This window comes from Lissotriton helveticus, chromosome 12 (genome assembly GCF_964261635.1).
Source record: "Lissotriton helveticus chromosome 12, aLisHel1.1, whole genome shotgun sequence".
Taxonomy (NCBI): Eukaryota; Metazoa; Chordata; class Amphibia; order Caudata; family Salamandridae; genus Lissotriton; species Lissotriton helveticus.
This window is the reverse complement of record NC_136073.1, coordinates 394,646,396-394,670,220: the sequence shown is the minus strand read 5'-3', so window position 1 is coordinate 394,670,220 and position 23,825 is coordinate 394,646,396. Positions and strand designations below refer to the sequence as shown.

At 45.2% G+C, this 23,825-nt stretch overlaps 1 protein-coding gene across 12 annotated transcripts in view; it reads right to left on the bottom strand.

Annotated features, from left to right (window-relative positions):
• LOC144799898 (uncharacterized) overlaps positions 1-23,825 on the bottom strand; it is a 390,901-nt gene that overhangs the window by 268,302 nt on the left and 98,774 nt on the right. For 10 of the 12 annotated variants that reach the window (XR_013603897.1, XR_013603896.1, XM_078671507.1 and 7 more), the window contains 2 exons: positions 9,319-9,358; positions 9,143-9,200 (listed from right to left, as the gene is read on the bottom strand). The exons of the other annotated variants lie outside the window; for them this stretch is intronic. Coding sequence is in view for 8 of the 10 variants with exons in the window: in XM_078671507.1 (XP_078527633.1) it covers positions 9,143-9,200; positions 9,319-9,343 (83 nt within the window). In the remaining 2 variants the exon portion in view is untranslated. The remainder of the gene's footprint in view (positions 1-9,142; positions 9,201-9,318; positions 9,359-23,825) is intronic. 12 annotated transcript variants of the gene reach the window in all.

Below are 23,825 nucleotides of genomic sequence, written 5' to 3'. Positions count from 1 at the left end.
ACGAGCCAGAAAAGGAGCAATGTTTGTTATAATCGATCTGTTTCTAACAACAACCTGCTGAGGTTACAGAGAAAAAGCGAAAAACATTCAATAAAAATTTTTTCTACATATAAATGTTTAAATATTGATAAATATCCACAAATTATAACTAAGTACAATGCCTATGCCACATTGAAACAACTTACAACTCCGGAATATGTTTGTTGACGGAAAAAGAGAATCCGATGTTAGAAAACGGAACCTGCAACTTAGATTGGCGACTCAGAAATAACTCGCGAAAACTAAACTAATTGCACAGTAGGTGTGGTTTATATAGTTCTTGGTTGTTTAGTAGTCTACGGAAGGAAGATGTGGGTCCGCTTATTTAGATGGCACGTTTTGCAGTTTACACGTGCTCAAGTGTTACTCAATAAAATGTGTTCTTTGCATTTTCATGATTAAAAATATGTAAATAGAAGATATAAAAAAAATATCGTTATCATTAGAAGAAAAAAAAAGGATTAATATTTGTTATTATTATGCTTTTTAATTTAAAAAATGTTAGACTTTGTAAATCGTAAACCTACCCTCAGAAAGGTGTGCTGGCGCTTCGGGCGCTGGGAAGATTAATAAATAATAAATGACTTTTTGTATGCGCCTGCAAACTTGGCTTTTAAACTTTCAATTGCCCAGTCTGTATTTTTACACTTCCTCCAAACATTCTGCTACTGCTATTTTAGTATTGTAGTGAGCCATACAGCAGTATGTGTTTATCTATACACTGTTTTAAAAGTGAAGCAGTTATACATTCAGCTCGACACTCTCCTTGGGCAACTGTAATCATCCAGTCAGTATCTAAGTAGTCATGAAGCAAAGTAGGCCTTAGGCCATGGACTGTTTTAAACTCTTATAGACTATGCATGCAGTGTTCTATGCAGCGGCAAACTTGTGTTTTATACCTTCACTTCCCCAGTCTGTATCTTTACAGTTTCACCAAACACTCTCACACTACTGTTTCAATAGTGTAGTGAGCCATTCAGCAGTATGTGTTTATCTATATACTGTGGTAAAAGGCTGTTATAAATTCAATCAGGCTCTTTCCTTGCAGAACTGTAATCATCCACTCAGTACCTAAGTACTCGTGCATTAAAATAGGCCTTAGGTCATAGACTGCTTCAAACCCCTATAGACTATGCATGCAGTCTTCTATGTACTTGCAAATTTGTCTTTTATACCTTCAATTCCCCACTCTGTCAATGCTGTTTTAGTTTTGTAGTGACTCATTCATTGGTATGTAGTAATCCATTCACTAGATTAAAACACTAATGGGTACATATACAATAACTGGCATATCCCCAGGAATATGCCAGTTATTGTGCACCGTGACACCACCACCATGGATGTGCCGTATTTACAATGCGGTGTACCATGGGACAAAAACGGCACAGATATGTGATGTATCTGTGCTGTAAAGGTGGTGCATTGTTTGAGTTATGTTGCAAGTGCAACGCATCTCCAGCAATGCTCTGGGGCCCTATGCTCAGAATGCTGTGTCAATCCTTCCACCTGCTTCAAGCTAGTGCAGGGTTTTGACACAGCATGAGCCCAAAAGTGACAAAGTGAAGCTTTTATGAGGTGTTCCTGCGCCAGAACGCCCCCCCCATGTAGGAATGTCTCCTTCTGGTACAGGGATTAACAATGTGACGCACCTTCCAGATACATCACATTCTAAATACCATACACCATGGCGCCTCTTTTGCACCATCGCTGCCTCAGAAAAGTGATGCAACGGCGGTGTAAAAGAGGCACAAGGGGGTTGTAAATCTGCCCCTAACAAACACTTACAAATTCAGCCAAGCAGTTTCACTAGCAGTGCATTCTTTTTGAATTTACTTTTGTTATTATTTTACATAAAAATTATGAAATGTAACTTAAAAAATAAAATAAATATAAGTCTTTATATTAATACTTTAGGAAATTACTATAAAAAGAAAGAAATATAATAATTAATACATTTTAAAATTATTATTTACAAAACCTTTCAAATTCACTGAAAAAACCATAGGTTTCAGGCACGTTATAGTTAGAAAATAGCATTTAAAAAACCTTAGAAATTCACTGAAAAAACCATAAGTTTCACACATGTTATAGTTAGATAGACATTTCACCCATACAAAACCATTGAAATTCCCTGGCTATAGTTAGTTCAGCTAACTATAACTCGCGCGCCCGCAATGCACTGCTGATGACGTCACATATTACATCACTCATGACATGGTCAGTGACATCACTCATGACATCACTGATGACATCTCAAATGACATCACTGATGACATCATCCTTGTGAAAGAGTGGCAGACCGCCTCTCACCCTAATATAACCTTTGATGCACACATTCAAAAATAGAAACTAACATTTTTTTTTTTAAATGGAGATACCAATACCAGTTACAACAACCTATTAGGTAATTCCAACATCTACATACACATCCACCCATTCACTAACAGTTCTATATAGTCACTCATACATGTACTCATACACCTATACATCCTGTTACACACCGATACTCATCCATCGAGTAACTCACATACATACTCACACATGCAAATAAACTATCAAACATCCATTTACTTGCATATACAGCTATACACACACCACTACACTTACTTCTACAGAAACATACACATACTTACTCTCTTAAACAATCACTTATAGAAACACATACTTATTTATACAGGAACTCTTCAAATCTCTCACTCTCATATATACTCACTTATATACATCAAGACTCACATATACTAGTTTAAAACATATGTAGTTGCTCATAAAGATACTATTGAGACAGTCATTCACTCACTACCACACCCATACACACATCCACCCATACAGTCTTGCACACATGCTGTCTTCAAAACACACACAAACAGTGAGTCAGTCATTCATGCATCTGTGCGCTAAGTAATACCCCCACCAAACCATACAGACACTCATTCTGATACTCAAAAAACCAACTTATAACCCATATAGACACTCATGTAGCTACTCACCAACCCATGCAGCCACTTATACACAAAGTGAGACACTGATACAGATATTTACATATTTAAACATTACTCGCTAATACATGAATTCACTAAGATACACGTAATGAGTCAGTTATACAATCAATTTTACAAAAAAAACCATCCATTTAGACACTTATGTACCCATTTATTCTTCCATCGACCTTTAGATATACATATATAAAAATATTTATTTTTCAGAAAGACACGCATTCACTGGATGATGTCATCAGTGATGTCATTTGAGATGTCATGAGTGATGTCACTGACCATGTCATGAGTGATGTAATATGTGACGTCATCAGCAGTGCATTGCCGGCGCGCAAGTTATAGTTAGCTGAACTAACTATAACGGGGGAATTTCAATGGTTTTGTATGAGTGAAATGTCCAGCTAACTATAAGTGAATTTCTAAGGTTTTTTAAATGCTAATTCCTAACTATAACGTGCCTGAAACCTATGTTTTTTTCAGCGAATATATATATATATATATATTTTATATTATATATATTATGTGTGCTTCCCGGACCACACTTCCCAGAATGCACAGTCTCATTTGAGCCTCCCATCGGTGGGTGTGTTATATATAAAATGGAGAAGTGGGTCGGCGGTTGCGCACACCGCTTCCGTTAAAGCCCCTGAAGAGAAGCATATGGAGCTTCGAAAAGCGTCGGGTAGATCCCGTACGGAGCGGCGTCTACGAGTGGATCCCCGTCCTCACCTACACATAAACCAAGCTGCTGTTTGCGTGCTACTCAAAGGTGGACACCTTCGAGCATTGATTTATACGCGGCTGTCCAGCCGCGGAGTATGCACCACCCCGGTACCTTGGGGGTCACTAAAGTGAAGCAGCAGTCGTACTTGGAATCGAGGACGGGCCCACTTGTGGAGTCCATACAGGACTTGATTGTGTGCTTCCCGGACCACACTTCCCAGAATGCACAGTCTCATTTGAGCCTCCCATCGGTGGGTGTGTTATATATAAAATGGAGAAGTGGGTCGGCGGTTGCGCACACCGCTTCCGTTAAAGCCCCTGAAGAGAAGCATATGGAGCTTCGAAACGCGTCGGGCAGATCCCGTACGGAGCGGCGTCTACGAGTGGATCCCCGTCCTCACCTATACATAAACCAAGCTGCTGTTCGCGTGCTACTCAAAGGTGGACACCTTCGAGCATTGATATATATATATATATATATATATGCATGTTTCTTAAGAAGGTAAGATTGTAGAGTCTGACAGAGTGAAGTGCCCAAGTTGCATTTTGCATCCGAACAGAGATGGCAGAGGGTATTAATTTACAGAATTTAGGAGCAATCTTAGACACGATACAGAAGGAGTTAGTAGCAGTCAGGGAGGAGAATCAAAGTCTTCGACAAGATGTAGTGAGTTCAAGAAAAGAAACATGAGAATTAGCACAAAAATTGAGACAGCCATTTGGTTCTGGAAGAGAAAATGTAGATTCAACCTTAGAGAGTACAAACAGACTGACCACGCAAGTAATTCACTCCCTATCACCCGTCATTCCACTAGCTGCCCCAGAACGATTTAGTGGAGATCCACAAAAGGCTCAAATCTTCATTACACAATGTTCACTACACTTTATGTGCCGCCCTTCGATTTTCCCAGACGCTCAATCCAGAGTAGCCTTTGTGTTGTCATATTTAAGTGGAGATGCTGCGTCTTTGTCGATGCCCCTGGTTACCAGAGATGAACCTCTGTTACGAAATTACGAAGATTTTAAACAAGAGTTCCTTCGAATATTCGATCGACGTAGAATCTCCCAAGCGGTTGACAATGAACTTCTTGATTTACGGCAAGGAAATAGAGACCTAGTGGCCTACTTGGCCCAATTCAACAAACTGGTGGTAGAAACGGATTGGCCAGAAAGCAAAAGAGCTGTAGTTTTTTATCGCGGCCTACGGGATGAGCTCAAGGATGTGTTGGCCCAGGTACCAAATAGACCAACTGAAATTTCAGCGCTGGTGGATCTAGTACTAGAAATAGATTTCCGTCAAGGGGAAAGGAAAGGCAAATGAAGAAAAGATTTTAGGCCCTTGGTTCCAAGGTTCGACAGAGCTCGATCAGAAAATGTCAGAAGTACGGAAGGACAACAAGGAGTTGAGCCAATGCAAATTGGAATGATAAGAGGACCTTTGACGAAGGAAGAAAAAGAAAAAAGAAGATCAAGCAATTTGTGCATGTATTGCGGTTCGGGAGGACATTTTGTCAGAAATTGCCCGAAGAAGCCGAAGACGGTTTATAAGCCGAAGGAAAACTAACTGCACCACCTGTGGACGGAGTTGAACAGGTGGGTGCGAATCAAAAGACAACTCCAGATGAACATCGAATTGCAAATACACTACAGTCCTCGGCTCCACATCTGATTTTATCCATGATGGTCAAATTTCGACACAAAACCTTGACAGAAGTTTCCGTGATGATCGATTCAGGAGCTACCGGGAATTTTTGCGACCTAAAATTTGCAGACAGAGTTGGCATTCAAGCAATAAAGAAACTCAAGAGTGAACCGGTTCGGGCAGTAGACGGAACAAATCTATCTTCCAGACCAATAGTGAGCCATACTGAACAAATACAACTAATTTCTAATGAGGTCATGAAGAGAAGATTCACTTTAACTTAATTGATGCTCCCCAGTTTCAGCTGATCCTCGGTCTTCCATGGCTTACCGAACACAACCCCACCATCAACTGGAGCACCAGAACAATAGAAATGAATTCGGAATATTGTCATGAGAACTGCTTTGGAGGAGAAGAGAGGATTCAAGAATGCAACCCAGCCCTTTCCTTATGTGCCGCGGAAACTTCAGTGTGTGTAATTAGTGCCCAAATAAATCCCGAAGAGTACAGAGAATTTAAGGAGGTGTTCAGTGAAGCGGAGGCGGAACAACTTCCTCCCCATCGGGTGTACGACTGCAAAATAGAAATTGAACCAGGCTCAAATTTACCGTGCAGTCGTGTGTATGCCTTGACAGAGAAGGAGCACCATCATTTGAAGGAATATTTAGATAAATATTTGGCCAATGGGTTCATTCGGCCTTCACAATCTTCAGTATCTTTGCCCCTGTTTTTCGTGCCGAAGAAGGAAGGGGATTTGCGGTTGTGCATCGATTATAGAGCAATTAATAAGATCACAAAGAAGAATCGATATCCGCTACCCCTCATTTCCGTCCTTCTTGATCAAGTAAAAGGGGCGAAAATCTACACCAAATTAGACCTGAGAGGGGCATACCATCTAGTGCGGATGCATGAAGGCGACGAGTGGAAAACGGCTTTTAGAACAAGATTTGGGTTGTTTGAATATCAGGTCATGCCGTATGGATTGTGTAATGCCCCAGCTGCCTTCCAGCATTTCATCAACGATGTCCTGAAAGAGTTCATCGATCAGTGTGTGATTGTATACATCGATGACATACTTATCTACTCCTCAGATGAGAGAGATCATCTAGAGCAAGTGAAAGGCGTTTTGCAGAAGTTAAAGGAGAACAATCTATTTGTGAAACTAGAGAAATGCGCCTTTAACGTAACTCAAGTAGAGTTTTTGGGATTTGTGCTATCCCCGACAGGAATATTGATGGATCAGCGGAAAATCGAGGCAGTGGTTAGTTGGAAATCACCCACAAGTATGAAAGAAGTCCAAAGTTTCATCGGATTTGCAAATTTCTATCGGAGATTTATTAGTGAGTTCTCATGGAAAATATTCCCAATTACACGACTGTTAAGGAAAGGAAAGAAATTTGAATGGTCAACGGAGTCAGAAGAAGCCTTTCAATCTTTGAAGAAGGACTTCACCACAGCTCCGATCCTTCAACATGCTGACCCCTCAGAACCTTTCTATGTGGAAACAGATGCGTCAGATCAAGCTGTCGGAGGAGTACTGTCTCAAAGACACAAGGTGACCGGACAACTCCATCCTGTTGCATATAGATCGAGAAAACTAACTCCAGCAGAAATCAATTATACCATCACGGAAAAAGAGCTATTGGCTATAAAAGACGCATTCAAGGAGTGGAGACATTATCTCATGGGAGCGCGTCATCAGGTGACTGTGTTCACGGACCATCGTAATTTGAAATTGCTGAAAACTGCAAGAACACTCACACCAAGACAATTGCGGTGGTCGCTGTATTTTGCCGATTACGATTTTGTGATCACCTATAGACCAGAAGCTCAGAATGGGAAGGCGGATGCTCTATCAAGAATGAATACAGAAAATTTAAAGAATCATGTGGGAGAACAGACTATCATTCCCAGTACGAAAATAATAGGAGCAACGACTTCAATAAATCTGGAAACAAAGATTTCTAAAATAATAAGTCCAAAAGAGATGCAGAATTGGGTCAAAGAGGGAACAGATAGAGAAATCATCCAGCAACTGCCCTATTTTAAAAAAAGCCTATACATACCTACTAAAGAATTGCAACAAAAAGTAATGCAAGAAGGTCACGATGATGCATTGGCAGGGCACAAAGGAGAAGCTAAAACTGAAGAATTAATTAAAAGGCATTATTGGTGGCCAGCCATGAACAAGGACATTGAGAACTATGTAAAGACTTATGAGATTTGTGCTCAGAGAAAATCGGAGAGGCTGGCTAAAAAGGGCTTACTTCAACCTTTTCCCACACCTCTTTATCCATGGCATACGGTAACCCTAGATCTTATCATAGATTTGCCCCTTAGTCAAGGATACAACACAATCTTGGTGGTAGTGGACGCATTTTCAAAGATGGCACACTTTACAGCTTTAAAAGGGGTTCCCACAGCAAAACAATTAGCAACTCAGTTTAGCACACAGATTGTAAAGATACATGGAATTCCAAAAATAGTTATTTCCGACAGAGGGTCCCAGTTTTTATCTCATTTCTGGAAGGCCTTCATGGAGGGCTTGGGTACAGAAGTCAGATACTCCACTAGTTATCATCCGGAAACGGATGGTCAAACAGAGAGGGTGAACCAGGAGCTGGAACAGTATCTAAGGTTACTTCTTTTAAAGCAAGATGGAAACTGGTCTGATTACTTATGGGCAGCAAAATTTGCCTATAACAACGCCAAAAATGTGTCTACTGGTTATTCCCCATTTTATCTGAATTTTGGTAGACATCCCAATTCAACCATTAGGCAAACTGAGATAACAGTCCCAGCGGTTAGTGAGATAGGTTCTCATCTAGAGCAGGTCCATCAGGAGGCTAGAGAGAATCTAGAACTAGCTAAGGAAAAAAATAAAGGCTATGCTGATAAAGAGAGACGAGAAGGCCCCCCCTTAGACAAAGAAGATCGTGTTTGGTTGAGCACCAAGAACTTAAGGCTTAAAGGAAATAAAAAATGTCAACCCAGGTTCATTGGTCCATACCCAATTGAAGAAAAAGTGAATCAAGTCACTTATCGATTAGACCTACCTACTAAATTTAAAATTCACCCAGTCTTTCATGTTTCCTTGTTGAAGAAGGCGAATACAAAGTTACGGACAAGTTCACCTCCTAAACCCATTCAGCTAGAAACAGGGACAGAGTTTGAAGTCAAGGAAATTTTAGACTCCAAAATTTCACAAGGTAAACTATATTATTTGATTGACTGGAAAGGTTACGGTCCAGAGGAGCGATCTTGGGAGCTGTCAGAAGAGGTTCATGCTCCCAGATTGGTTAAGTCATTTCACCAACGCTTCCCCATGAAACCAAGGAAGAAGGAATCTTCCTTGTTGGGGGGTACTGTCAGGACCTCAGCACGATTAGCGAGGACAACAGGTGTAGCGCAGAGGCATGAGAGCGAAAAGATACCTGAGATTGGCTCCTGGACTGAACTAGTTCGGAATCGGCATACCAAGATGGCTGCCGAGCCGAACACCAAAAGACCGGTCTAGTCTTTTGGTCCATAGCTGGGGGGAATCTTGGTGGTGCGCGAGCAACGCAGGAAGTGTGCACTTCACCGAGTTTTCAACCCGAGAAGCAGCCTTCGTGAGGAGAGGAGATTAGTTGAAGTATTTAACGAATTTATTCTGTGATATTTAAGACAGGCAGTACCTTGTTAAAGTATAAGTGAGTCAGAGAAGGAGAGGAAGCGTAAATCGTCAAGAGACTAAGACACGAACCTGAGAGAACATCCGGCAGAGAAATTCGTGAAGAAGCTAACAGTCGGTGAATCCATACCTAGAGAGAGTTGGTGGATGAACATAAGAAAAAGACAAGCTAAGTGAATAATTATAGTTAAGAGTACATAATAATAATGTTAGTCTATTGAACTAAAAAACCATAGTGAAATACTTACCTCGTAGAAAACTCGTCTGAAGCATAAGGAGTTATCGAACCTGAAAAGAAAGAAAGGAAGTCAATAAGAATAAAATTGGTACAACGATTTTCTTAGAGACAATTACAAGATATAAGACAGTGAAGAAAGACACAGCCTAAAGAAAACGCAAGTAAGTAGTGAGAGGGAGAGAAAATACAAAAGTGTTAGAAACCGGAGATAAGAGTCTAACAGAAGTTTGTGTTCTAGAAATAGGCGAGAGAAAACCTGAATATTGAAAAGAACCCAACAACAGAAAGAATAGATAAGAGAAGGAAGACCCAGTAGTGATGTAAGTAGGGACAGAATAATAATTAGGAAAAGAGATCTACTGGAAGCAAGGTTGTAGAAATTTAAAGATATATTCTTTTGCAGATAAAAACAACTACACAAGAGGGCAATAGAAAATACTTAGAAAAACATCGAGAAAAGAAATAGAAGAGAGGTACAGACTCTGGGAGATAAGGGTAGGTGAAAGTCCTAGAACCTTAAGAGTTAGGAAGAAAGTCAGGAGCAAATGCTTAACAGTTAAAATTCCATTTCTAGGTTTCCTCATCTAAGAACCAGTCTGCGGAACAGACCAGGAGCTAGAGGAAGCAACCCGGACCAGTCTCTTCTCTTTTGTTATTTTATCCAATTTCCCCTTCCCCCATGGGAATGGACTAGTGGTTCAGTTTTAAATTGACCTCTGGAACATTGCCGGTTGGGATTTGGAAAATAAGCATCTCTGTTCCCGTGCAAGTTAATGGTGAAACATATATATATATATTCACTGAAAAAACCATAGGTTTCACACCAGTTATAGTTAGGTGGAAATTTTACTCGCATAAAACCATTGAAATTCCCACGTTATAGTTAGTTGGACTCATTATAACTTGCGCGTGCAATGCACTGCTGATGACGTCACATATTACATCACTCATGACATGGTCAGTGACATCACTCATGACATCTATCCTTGTAGATTCTGCATATGGCGTGCATCGTACCACAGAATAACGGACCACCACACAGCAAGTAAATATTTCAGGAAGATTTATTCTCTCTTCTCACGATCCTTCTCCGGCATGACGCGTTTCGGTTACCAAGTAAGCTTGATCACATATATATATATTCCAACAAATGTTGCCCTGGAGCTTTGAAGACGCCACTCCACAAAGGAAAGTTCAGCAGAACTCTTTATTTAACACACCGGCTTTCACATCCAAATTATTTCAATCATTTCAATCCCTAAGAAGGGAGAAATGCTACAGCGCACACTACAAATCCCAGGATGCTGAGAACTTTACTTAAGAGGCTGGTGCCAATTAAAGGATTATGCAAATCAGAAGGAGTGCTAGCTGCAGAGACCCGTGACTGTCAGGCTTCCCTCAGACAAAGGAGCAGGAGCTCTGAAACGCGTAAGGGATTGAAATGATAGAAATAATTTGGATGTGAAAGCCGGTTTGTTAAATAAAGAGTTCTGCTGAACTTTCCTTTGTGGAGTGGCGTCTTCAAAGCTTCAGGGCAAACTTTGTTGGAATATTACACGGCAGCCTGGCCGTGGAAGATGCACTGCCCAAGAACCCAAGGTCTGCAGGTTTCAAACCTTTTGAATTCCTATTAGCAGCATGAAGGAATAACAAAACACGAACCGGGCTCATGTTCAGAGGCCCACTGGAGGGCTTTGAAAACATTTACAAACAGACAGCAGGCAGATAAAGGGAGAAATGCTACAGCGCACACTTCAAATCCCAGGATGCTGAGAACTTTACTTAAGAGGCTGGTGCCAATTAAAGGATTATGCAAATCAGAAGGAGTGCTAGCTGCAGAGACCCGTGACTGTCAGGCTTCCCTCAGACAAAGGAGCAGGAGCTCTGAAACGCGTAAGGGATTGAAATAATTTGGATGTGAAAGCCGGTTTGTTAAATAAAGAGTTCTGCTGAACTTTCCTTTGTGAATTGGGGTCTTCAAAGCTTCAGGGCAAACTTTGTTGGATTATATTATATATATATCAACAAGCCCACCCACCCCCTGATGTCACGTGGGGCCAGTATTGAATAAAAGAACGTAGAGAACACACAAACGCTGTAGCGCCATGATTTTAAGCCGAGAAGCCTCTGAAGAAAGGTTTTCCTACCCTGAAACACGTCAGGCAGCAAATATAACTTAAGGTCTCTAACAGGTGGGCGGACAACAAGCACTGGATGGTGGAGGCGCTGTTGAGTGCTCCCCGAAGCTCGTGGGCACTTTGTTATTGAATAATTTGCACGGCCGTCCTGCCGTGGGGTGAGCACCATCTCTGATGAACTAAATAGAGAGGCTGGTGAAAGGAACTTTTCCCCGATCAAGCAGCACAGCAAATCAACAAGCCCACCCACCCACAGGAGTCTGCAATCTATTGAAGACATTTCAACACGGCGAAAAAAAGGTACATTATGGCGCTGTGAAACTACATGTCCCAAAATGCATGGGGCATGCATACTGCACTTAGCAGGGCCCCCTGATGTCACGTGGGGCCAGTATTGAATAAAAGAACGTAGAGAACACACAAACGCTGTAGCGCCATGATTTTAAGCCGAGAAGCCTCTGAAGAAAGGGTTTCCTACCCTGAAACGCGTCAGGCAGCAAATATAACTTAAGGTCTCTAACAGGTGGGCGGACAACAAGCACTGGATGGTGGAGGCGCTGTTGAGTGCTCCCCGAAGCTCGTGGGCACTTTGTTATTGAATAATTTGCACGGCCGTCCTGCCGTGGGGTGAGCACCATCTCTGATGAACTAAATAGAGAGGCTGGTGAAAGGAACTTTTCCCCGATCAAGCAGCACAGCAAATCAACAAGCCCACCCACCCACAGGAGTCTGCAATCTATTGAAGACATTTCAACACGGCGAAAAAAAGGTACATTATGGCGCTGTGAAACTACATGTCCCAAAATGCATGGGGCATGCATACTGCACTTAGCAGGGCCCCCTGATGTCACGTGGGGCCAGTATTGAATAAATGAACGTAGAGAACACACAAACGCTGTAGCGCCATGATTTTAAGCCGAGAAGCCTCTGAAGAAAGGGTTTCCTACCCTGAAACGCGTCAGGCAGCAAATATAACTTAAGGTCTCTAACAGGTGGGCGGACAACAAGCACTGGATGGTGGACGTGCTGTTGAGTGCTCCCCGAAGCTCGTGGGCACTTTGTTATTGAATAATTTGCACGGCCGTCCTGCCGTGGGGTGAGCACCATCTCTGATGAACTAAATAGCGAGGCTGGTGAAAGGAACTTTTCCCCGATCAAGCAGCACAGCAAATCAACAAGCCCACCCACCCACAGGAGTCTGCAATCTATTGAAGACATTTCAACACGGCGAAAAAAAGGTACATTATGGCGCTGTGAAACTACATGTCCCAAAATGCATGGGGCATGCATACTGCACTTAGCAGGGCCCCCTGATGTCACGTGGGGCCAGTATTGAATAAAAGAACGTAGAGAACACACAAACGCTGTAGCGCCATGATTTTAAGCCGAGAAGCCTCTGAAGAAAGGGTTTCCTACCCTGAAACGCGTCAGGCAGCAAATATAACTTAAGGTCTCTAACAGGTGGGCGGACAACAAGCACTGGATGGTGGAGGCGCTGTTGAGTGCTCCCCGAAGCTCGTGGGCACTTTGTTATTGAATAATTTGCACGGCCGTCCTGCCGTGGGGTGAGCACCATCTCTGATGAACTAAATAGAGAGGCTGGTGAAAGGAACTTTTCCCCGATCAAGCAGCACAGCAAATCAACAAGCCCACCCACCCACAGGAGTCTGCAATCTATTGAAGACATTTCAACACGGCGAAAAAAAGGTACATTATGGCGCTGTGAAACTACATGTCCCAAAATGCATGGGGCATGCATACTGCACTTAGCAGGGCCCCCTGATGTCACGTGGGGCCAGTATTGAATAAAAGAACGTAGAGAACACACAAACGCTGTAGCGCCATGATTTTAAGCCGAGAAGCCTCTGAAGAAAGGGTTTCCTACCCTGAAACGCGTCAGGCAGCAAATATAACTTAAGGTCTCTAACAGGTGGGCGGACAACAAGCACTGGATGGTGGAGGCGCTGTTGAGTGCTCCCCGAAGCTCGTGGGCACTTTGTTATTGAATAATTTGCACGGCCGTCCTGCCGTGGGGTGAGCACCATCTCTGATGAACTAAATAGAGAGGCTGGTGAAAGGAACTTTTCCCCGATCAAGCAGCACAGCAAATCAACAAGCCCACCCACCCACAGGAGTCTGCAATCTATTGAAGACATTTCAACACGGCGAAAAAAAGGTACATTATGGCGCTGTGAAACTACATGTCCCAAAATGCATGGGGCATGCATACTGCACTTAGCAGGGCCCCCTGATGTCACGTGGGGCCAGTATTGAATAAAAGAACGTAGAGAACACACAAACGCTGTAGCGCCATGATTTTAAGCCGAGAAGCCTCTGAAGAAAGGGTTTCCTACCCTGAAACGCGTCAGGCAGCAAATATAACTTAAGGTCTCTAACAGGTGGGCGGACAACAAGCACTGGATGGTGGAGGCGCTGTTGAGTGCTCCCCGAAGCTCGTGGGCACTTTGTTATTGAATAATTTGCACGGCCGTCCTGCCGTGGGGTGAGCACCATCTCTGATGAACTAAATAGAGAGGCTGGTGAAAGGAACTTTTCCCCGATCAAGCAGCACAGCAAATCAACAAGCCCACCCACCCACAGGAGTCTGCAATCTATTGAAGACATTTCAACACGGCGAAAAAAAGGTACATTATGGCGCTGTGAAACTACATGTCCCAAAATGCATGGGGCATGCATACTGCACTTAGCAGGGCCCCCTGATGTCACGTGGGGCCAGTATTGAATAAAAGAACGTAGAGAACACACAAACGCTGTAGCGCCATGATTTTAAGCCGAGAAGCCTCTGAAGAAAGGGTTTCCTACCCTGAAACGCGTCAGGCAGCAAATATAACTTAAGGTCTCTAACAGGTGGGCGGACAACAAGCACTGGATGGTGGAGGCGCTGTTGAGTGCTCCCCGAAGCTCGTGGGCACTTTGTTATTGAATAATTTGCACGGCCGTCCTGCCGTGGGGTGAGCACCATCTCTGATGAACTAAATAGAGAGGCTGGTGAAAGGAACTTTTCCCCGATCAAGCAGCACAGCAAATCAACAAGCCCACCCACCCACAGGAGTCTGCAATCTATTGAAGACATTTCAACACGGCGAAAAAAAGGTACATTATGGCGCTGTGAAACTACATGTCCCAAAATGCATGGGGCATGCATACTGCACTTAGCAGGGCCCCCTGATGTCACGTGGGGCCAGTATTGAATAAAAGAACGTAGAGAACACACAAACGCTGTAGCGCCATGATTTTAAGCCGAGAAGCCTCTGAAGAAAGGGTTTCCTACCCTGAAACGCGTCAGGCAGCAAATATAACTTAAGGTCTCTAACAGGTGGGCGGACAACAAGCACTGGATGGTGGAGGCGCTGTTGAGTGCTCCCCGAAGCTCGTGGGCACTTTGTTATTGAATAATTTGCACGGCCGTCCTGCCGTGGGGTGAGCACCATCTCTGATGAACTAAATAGAGAGGCTGGTGAAAGGAACTTTCCCCCGATCAAGCAGCACAGCAAATCAACAAGCCCACCCACCCACAGGAGTCTGCAATCTATTGAAGACATTTCAACACGGCGAAAAAAAGGTACATTATGGCGCTGTGAAACTACATGTCCCAAAATGCATGGGGCATGCATACTGCACTTAGCAGGGCCCCCTGATGTCACGTGGGGCAAGTATTGAATAAAAGAACGTAGAGAACACACAAACGCTGTAGCGCCATGATTTTAAGCCGAGAAGCCTCTGAAGAAAGGGTTTCCTACCCTGAAACGCGTCAGGCAGCAAATATAACTTAAGGTCTCTAACAGGTGGGCGGACAACAAGCACTGGATGGTGGAGGCGCTGTTGAGTGCTCCCCGAAGCTCGTGGGCACTTTGTTATTGAATAATTTGCACGGCCGTCCTGCCGTGGGGTGAGCACCATCTCTGATGAACTAAATAGAGAGGCTGGTGAAAGGAACTTTTCCCCGATCAAGCAGCACAGCAAATCAACAAGCCCACCCACCCACAGGAGTCTGCAATCTATTGAAGACATTTCAACACGGCGAAAAAAAGGTACATTATGGCGCTGTGAAACTACATGTCCCAAAATGCATGGGGCATGCATACTGCACTTAGCAGGGCCCCCTGATGTCACGTGGGGCCAGTATTGAATAAAAGAACGTAGAGAACACACAAACGCTGTAGCGCCATGATTTTAAGCCGAGAAGCCTCTGAAGAAAGGGTTTCCTACCCTGAAACGCGTCAGGCAGCAAATATAACTTAAGGTCTCTAACAGGTGGGCGGACAACAAGCACTGGATGGTGGAGGCGCTGTTGAGTGCTCCCCGAAGCTCGTGGGCACTTTGTTATTGAATAATTTGCACGGCCGTCCTGCCGTGGGGTGAGCACCATCTCTGATGAACTAAATAGAGAGGCTGGTGAAAGGAACTTTTCCCCGATCAAGCAGCACAGCAAATCAACAAGCCCACCCACCCACAGGAGTCTGCAATCTATTGAAGACATTTCAACACGGCGAAAAAAAGGTACATTATGGCGCTGTGAAACTACATGTCCCAAAATGCATGGGGCATGCATACTGCACTTAGCAGGGCCCCCTGATGTCACGTGGGGCCAGTATTGAATAAAAGAACGTAGAGAACACACAAACGCTGTAGCGCCATGATTTTAAGCCGAGAAGCCTCTGAAGAAAGGGTTTCCTACCCTGAAACGCGTCAGGCAGCAAATATAACTTAAGGTCTCTAACAGGTGGGCGGACAACAAGCACTGGATGGTGGAGGCGCTGTTGAGTGCTCCCCGAAGCTCGTGGGCACTTTGTTATTGAATAATTTGCACGGCCGTCCTGCCGTGGGGTGAGCACCATCTCTGATGAACTAAATAGAGAGGCTGGTGAAAGGAACTTTTCCCCGATCAAGCAGCACAGCAAATCAACAAGCCCACCCACCCACAGGAGTCTGCAATCTATTGAAGACATTTCAACACGGCGAAAAAAAGGTACATTATGGCGCTGTGAAACTACATGTCCCAAAATGCATGGGGCATGCATACTGCACTTAGCAGGGCCCCCTGATGTCACGTGGGGCCAGTATTGAATAAATGAACGTAGAGAACACACAAACGCTGTAGCGCCATGATTTTAAGCCGAGAAGCCTCTGAAGAAAGGGTTTCCTACCCTGAAACGCGTCAGGCAGCAAATATAACTTAAGGTCTCTAACAGGTGGGCGGACAACAAGCACTGGATGGTGGACGTGCTGTTGAGTGCTCCCCGAAGCTCGTGGGCACTTTGTTATTGAATAATTTGCACGGCCGTCCTGCCGTGGGGTGAGCACCATCTCTGATGAACTAAATAGCGAGGCTGGTGAAAGGAACTTTTCCCCGATCAAGCAGCACAGCAAATCAACAAGCCCACCCACCCACAGGAGTCTGCAATCTATTGAAGACATTTCAACACGGCGAAAAAAAGGTACATTATGGCGCTGTGAAACTACATGTCCCAAAATGCATGGGGCATGCATACTGCACTTAGCAGGGCCCCCTGATGTCACGTGGGGCCAGTATTGAATAAAAGAACGTAGAGAACACACAAACGCTGTAGCGCCATGATTTTAAGCCGAGAAGCCTCTGAAGAAAGGGTTTCCTACCCTGAAACGCGTCAGGCAGCAAATATAACTTAAGGTCTCTAACAGGTGGGCGGACAACAAGCACTGGATGGTGGAGGCGCTGTTGAGTGCTCCCCGAAGCTCGTGGGCACTTTGTTATTGAATAATTTGCACGGCCGTCCTGCCGTGGGGTGAGCACCATCTCTGATGAACTAAATAGAGAGGCTGGTGAAAGGAACTTTTCCCCGATCAAGCAGCACAGCAAATCAACAAGCCCACCCACCCACAGGAGTCTGCAATCTATTGAAGACATTTCAACACGGCGAAAAAAAGGTACATTATGGCGCTGTGAAACTACATGTCCCAAAATGCATGGGGCATGCATACTGCACTTAGCAGGGCCCCCTGATGTCACGTGGGGCCAGTATTGAATAAAAGAACGTAGAGAACACACAAACGCTGTAGCGCCATGATTTTAAGCCGAGAAGCCTCTGAAGAAAGGGTTTCCTACCCTGAAACGCGTCAGGCAGCAAATATAACTTAAGGTCTCTAACAGGTGGGCGGACAACAAGCACTGGATGGTGGAGGCGCTGTTGAGTGCTCCCCGAAGCTCGTGGGCACTTTGTTATTGAATTATTTGCACGGCCGTCCTGCCGTGGGGTGAGCACCATCTCTGATGAACTAAATAGAGAGGCTGGTGAAAGGAACTTTTCCCCGATCAAGCAGCACAGCAAATCAACAAGCCCACCCACCCACAGGAGTCTGCAATCTATTGAAGACATTTCAACACGGCGAAAAAAAGGTACATTATGGCGCTGTGAAACTACATGTCCCAAAATGCATGGGGCATGCATACTGCACTTAGCAGGGCCCCCTGATGTCACGTGGGGCCAGTATTGAATAAAAGAACGTAGAGAACACACAAACGCTGTAGCGCCATGATTTTAAGCCGAGAAGCCTCTGAAGAAAGGGTTTCCTACCCTGAAACGCGTCAGGCAGCAAATATAACTTAAGGTCTCTAACAGGTGGGCGGACAACAAGCACTGGATGGTGGAGGCGCTGTTGAGTGCTCCCCGAAGCTCGTGGGCACTTTGTTATTGAATAATTTGCACGGCCGTCCTGCCGTGGGGTGAGCACCATCTCTGATGAACTAAATAGAGAGGCTGGTGAAAGGAACTTTTCCCCGATCAAGCAGCACAGCAAATCAACAAGCCCACCCACCCACAGGAGTCTGCAATCTATTGAAGACATTTCAACACGGCGAAAAAAAGGTACATTATGGCGCTGTGAAACTACATGTCCCAAAATGCATGGGGCATGCATACTGCACTTAGCAGGGCCCCCTGATGTCACGTGGGGCCAGTATTGAATAAAAGAACGTAGAGAACACACAAACGCTGTAGCGCCATGATTTTAAGCCGAGAAGCCTCTGAAGAAAGGGTTTCCTACCCTGAAACGCGTCAGGCAGCAAATATAACTTAAGGTCTCTAACAGGTGGGCGGACAACAAGCACTGGATGGTGGAGGCGCTGTTGAGTGCTCCCCGAAGCTCGTGGGCACTTTGTTATTGAATAATTTGCACGGCCGTCCTGCCGTGGGGTGAGCACCATCTCTGATGAACTAAATAGAGAGGCTGGTGAAAGGAACTTTTCCCCGATCAAGCAGCACAGCAAATCAACAAGCCCACCCACCCACAGGAGTCTGCAATCTATTGAAGACATTTCAACACGGCGAAAAAAAGGTACATTATGGCGCTGTGAAACTACATGTCCCAAAATGCATGGGGCATGCATACTGCACTTAGCAGGGCCCCCTGATGTCACGTGGGGCCAGTATTGAATAAAAGAACGTAGAGAACACACAAACGCTGTAGCGCCATGATTTTAAGCCGAGAAGCCTCTGAAGAAAGGGTTTCCTACCCTGAAACGCGTCAGGCAGCAAATATAACTTAAGGTCTCTAACAGGTGGGCGGACAACAAGCACTGGATGGTGGAGGCGCTGTTGAGTGCTCCCCGAAGCTCGTGGGCACTTTGTTATTGAATAATTTGCACGGCCGTCCTGCCGTGGGGTGAGCACCATCTCTGATGAACTAAATAGAGAGGCTGGTGAAAGGAACTTTCCCCCGATCAAGCAGCACAGCAAATCAACAAGCCCACCCACCCACAGGAGTCTGCAATCTATTGAAGACATTTCAACACGGCGAAAAAAAGGTACATTATGGCGCTGTGAAACTACATGTCCCAAAATGCATGGGGCATGCATACTGCACTTAGCAGGGCCCCCTGATGTCACGTGGGGCCAGTATTGAATAAAAGAACGTAGAGAACACACAAACGCTGTAGCGCCATGATTTTAAGCCGAGAAGCCTCTGAAGAAAGGGTTTCCTACCCTGAAACGCGTCAGGCAGCAAATATAACTTAAGGTCTCTAACAGGTGGGCGGACAACAAGCACTGGATGGTGGAGGCGCTGTTGAGTGCTCCCCGAAGCTCGTGGGCACTTTGTTATTGAATAATTTGCACGGCCGTCCTGCCGTGGGGTGAGCACCATCTCTGATGAACTAAATAGAGAGGCTGGTGAAAGGAACTTTCCCCCGATCAAGCAGCACAGCAAATCAACAAGCCCACCCACCCACAGGAGTCTGCAATCTATTGAAGACATTTCAACACGGCGAAAAAAAGGTACATTATGGCGCTGTGAAACTACATGTCCCAAAATGCATGGGGCATGCATACTGCACTTAGCAGGGCCCCCTGATGTCACGTGGGGCCAGTATTGAATAAAAGAACGTAGAGAACACACAAACGCTGTAGCGCCATGATTTTAAGCCGAGAAGCCTCTGAAGAAAGGGTTTCCTACCCTGAAACGCGTCAGGCAGCAAATATAACTTAAGGTCTCTAACAGGTGGGCGGACAACAAGCACTGGATGGTGGAGGCGCTGTTGAGTGCTCCCCGAAGCTCGTGGGCACTTTGTTATTGAATAATTTGCACGGCCGTCCTGCCGTGGGGTGAGCACCATCTCTGATGAACTAAATAGAGAGGCTGGTGAAAGGAACTTTTCCCCGATCAAGCAGCACAGCAAATCAACAAGCCCACCCACCCACAGGAGTCTGCAATCTATTGAAGACATTTCAACACGGCGAAAAAAAGGTACATTATGGCGCTGTGAAACTACATGTCCCAAAATGCATGGGGCATGCATACTGCACTTAGCAGGGCCCCCTGATGTCACGTGGGGCCAGTATTGAATAAAAGAACGTAGAGAACACACAAACGCTGTAGCGCCATGATTTTAAGCCGAGAAGCCTCTGAAGAAAGGGTTTCCTACCCTGAAACGCGTCAGGCAGCAAATATAACTTAAGGTCTCTAACAGGTGGGCGGACAACAAGCACTGGATGGTGGAGGCGCTGTTGAGTGCTCCCCGAAGCTCGTGGGCACTTTGTTATTGAATAATTTGCACGGCCGTCCTGCCGTGGGGTGAGCACCATCTCTGATGAACTAAATAGAGAGGCTGGTGAAAGGAACTTTTCCCCGATCAAGCAGCACAGCAAATCAACAAGCCCACCCACCCACAGGAGTCTGCAATCTATTGAAGACATTTCAACACGGCGAAAAAAAGGTACATTATGGCGCTGTGAAACTACATGTCCCAAAATGCATGGGGCATGCATACTGCACTTAGCAGGGCCCCCTGATGTCACGTGGGGCCAGTATTGAATAAAAGAACGTAGAGAACACACAAACGCTGTAGCGCCATGATTTTAAGCCGAGAAGCCTCTGAAGAAAGGGTTTCCTACCCTGAAACGCGTCAGGCAGCAAATATAACTTAAGGTCTCTAACAGGTGGGCGGACAACAAGCACTGGATGGTGGAGGCGCTGTTGAGTGCTCCCCGAAGCTCGTGGGCACTTTGTTATTGAATTATTTGCACGGCCGTCCTGCCGTGGGGTGAGCACCATCTCTGATGAACTAAATAGAGAGGCTGGTGAAAGGAACTTTTCCCCGATCAAGCAGCACAGCAAATCAACAAGCCCACCCACCCACAGGAGTCTGCAATCTATTGAAGACATTTCAACACGGCGAAAAAAAGGTACATTATGGCGCTGTGAAACTACATGTCCCAAAATGCATGGGGCATGCATACTGCACTTAGCAGGGCCCCCTGATGTCACGTGGGGCCAGTATTGAATAAAAGAACGTAGAGAACACACAAACGCTGTAGCGCCATGATTTTAAGCCGAGAAGCCTCTGAAGAAAGGGTTTCCTACCCTGAAACGCGTCAGGCAGCAAATATAACTTAAGGTCTCTAACAGGTGGGCGGACAACAAGCACTGGATGGTGGAGGCGCTGTTGAGTGCTCCCCGAAGCTCGTGGGCACTTTGTTATTGAATAATTTGCACGGCCGTCCTGCCGTGGGGTGAGCACCATCTCTGATGAACTAAATAGAGAGGCTGGTGAAAGGAACTTTTCCCCGATCAAGCAGCACAGCAAATCAACAAGCCCACCCACCCACAGGAGTCTGCAATCTATTGAAGACATTTCAACACGGCGAAAAAAAGGTACATTATGGCGCTGTGAAACTACATGTCCCAAAATGCATGGGGCATGCATACTGCACTTAGCAGGGCCCCCTGATGTCACGTGGGGCCAGTATTGAATAAAAGAACGTAGAGAACACACAAACGCTGTAGCGCCATGATTTTAAGCCGAGAAGCCTCTGAAGAAAGGGTTTCCTACCCTGAAACGCGTCAGGCAGCAAATATAACTTAAGGTCTCTAACAGGTGGGCGGACAACAAGCACTGGATGGTGGAGGCGCTGTTGAGTGCTCCCCGAAGCTCGTGGGCACTTTGTTATTGAATAATTTGCACGGCCGTCCTGCCGTGGGGTGAGCACCATCTCTGATGAACTAAATAGAGAGGCTGGTGAAAGGAACTTTTCCCCGATCAAGCAGCACAGCAAATCAACAAGCCCACCCACCCACAGGAGTCTGCAATCTATTGAAGACATTTCAACACGGCGAAAAAAAGGTACATTATGGCGCTGTGAAACTACATGTCCCAAAATGCATGGGGCATGCATACTGCACTTAGCAGGGCCCCCTGATGTCACGTGGGGCCAGTATTGAATAAAAGAACGTAGAGAACACACAAACGCTGTAGCGCCATGATTTTAAGCCGAGAAGCCTCTGAAGAAAGGGTTTCCTACCCTGAAACGCGTCAGGCAGCAAATATAACTTAAGGTCTCTAACAGGTGGGCGGACAACAAGCACTGGATGGTGGAGGCGCTGTTGAGTGCTCCCCGAAGCTCGTGGGCACTTTGTTATTGAATAATTTGCACGGCCGTCCTGCCGTGGGGTGAGCACCATCTCTGATGAACTAAATAGAGAGGCTGGTGAAAGGAACTTTCCCCCGATCAAGCAGCACAGCAAATCAACAAGCCCACCCACCCACAGGAGTCTGCAATCTATTGAAGACATTTCAACACGGCGAAAAAAAGGTACATTATGGCGCTGTGAAACTACATGTCCCAAAATGCATGGGGCATGCATACTGCACTTAGCAGGGCCCCCTGATGTCACGTGGGGCCAGTATTGAATAAAAGAACGTAGAGAACACACAAACGCTGTAGCGCCATGATTTTAAGCCGAGAAGCCTCTGAAGAAAGGGTTTCCTACCCTGAAACGCGTCAGGCAGCAAATATAACTTAAGGTCTCTAACAGGTGGGCGGACAACAAGCACTGGATGGTGGAGGCGCTGTTGAGTGCTCCCCGAAGCTCGTGGGCACTTTGTTATTGAATATATATATATATATATATATATATTACTACTGGTCGCCAGTAGGTATATATAGTTAGGATTTTTTCTCTATGGGATTTTTGAAAATTCTATGTCTAATAACTTTGGCGTTTGTGGACGGAATTGGCTGAAATTTTCAGGAAAATGGAACATTTTGTTTCGGAACAGCCCCTGAAAATTTGGGGGGGTTTCGTCAAGGGGGGGCCGAGAAAAAAGGGGGTCCCAAAACGTGTTTTTAACATTGAGTTTCCCATAGGGCGGTTGGCCTCACTTTTAGCCCGAACGGCTGAATGGATTTGCACGAAACTTGGCAAAATTGTAGGGACTGGTAGCCCGATGTGCCTCTGCTAGGTCTCAATATATGTGCTTCAGTGGATTTTGAGAAATTAACGTTCAAAAAAAGATATATATCTGTAACAGCGGACCGGGCAGCGCTCCGGTTCGCGGACTTTTCGCGGTACGGAGCTTTGTGAAGCGAAGCTGATTGGTTCTCCGGCGTCTGTGAACATTCCAAACAGTCCGTAGCAGCCGCCATCTTGTCTCTCGGTAGGATCGAGAGACAAGAGGAGGCCAAAGCGAAGGGGCAAATGACCATAAGGGGGCATAGTAGATCCTCGCTGACCCCCTAGGTTTGATGTGGAGGTTTTAAAAGGGCCCCGCGGGGCAAAAAAAAAAAATTATAATAATAATCGAACGGCTGAATGGATTTGCACGAAACTTGGCAAAATATTAGGGACTGGTAGCCCGATGTGCCTTTGCTAGGTCTCAATATATGTGCTCCAGTGGATTTTGAGAAATTAACGTTCAAAAAAAGATATATATCTGTAACAGCGCTCCGCTTCGCGTACTTTTCGCGTTACGGAGCTTTGCGAAGCTGATTGGTTCTCCGGCGTCTGTAAACATTCCAAACAGTCCGTAGCGGCCGCCATCTTGTCTCTCGGTAGGATCGAGAGACAAGAGGAGGCCAAAGCGAAGGGGCAAATGACCATAAGG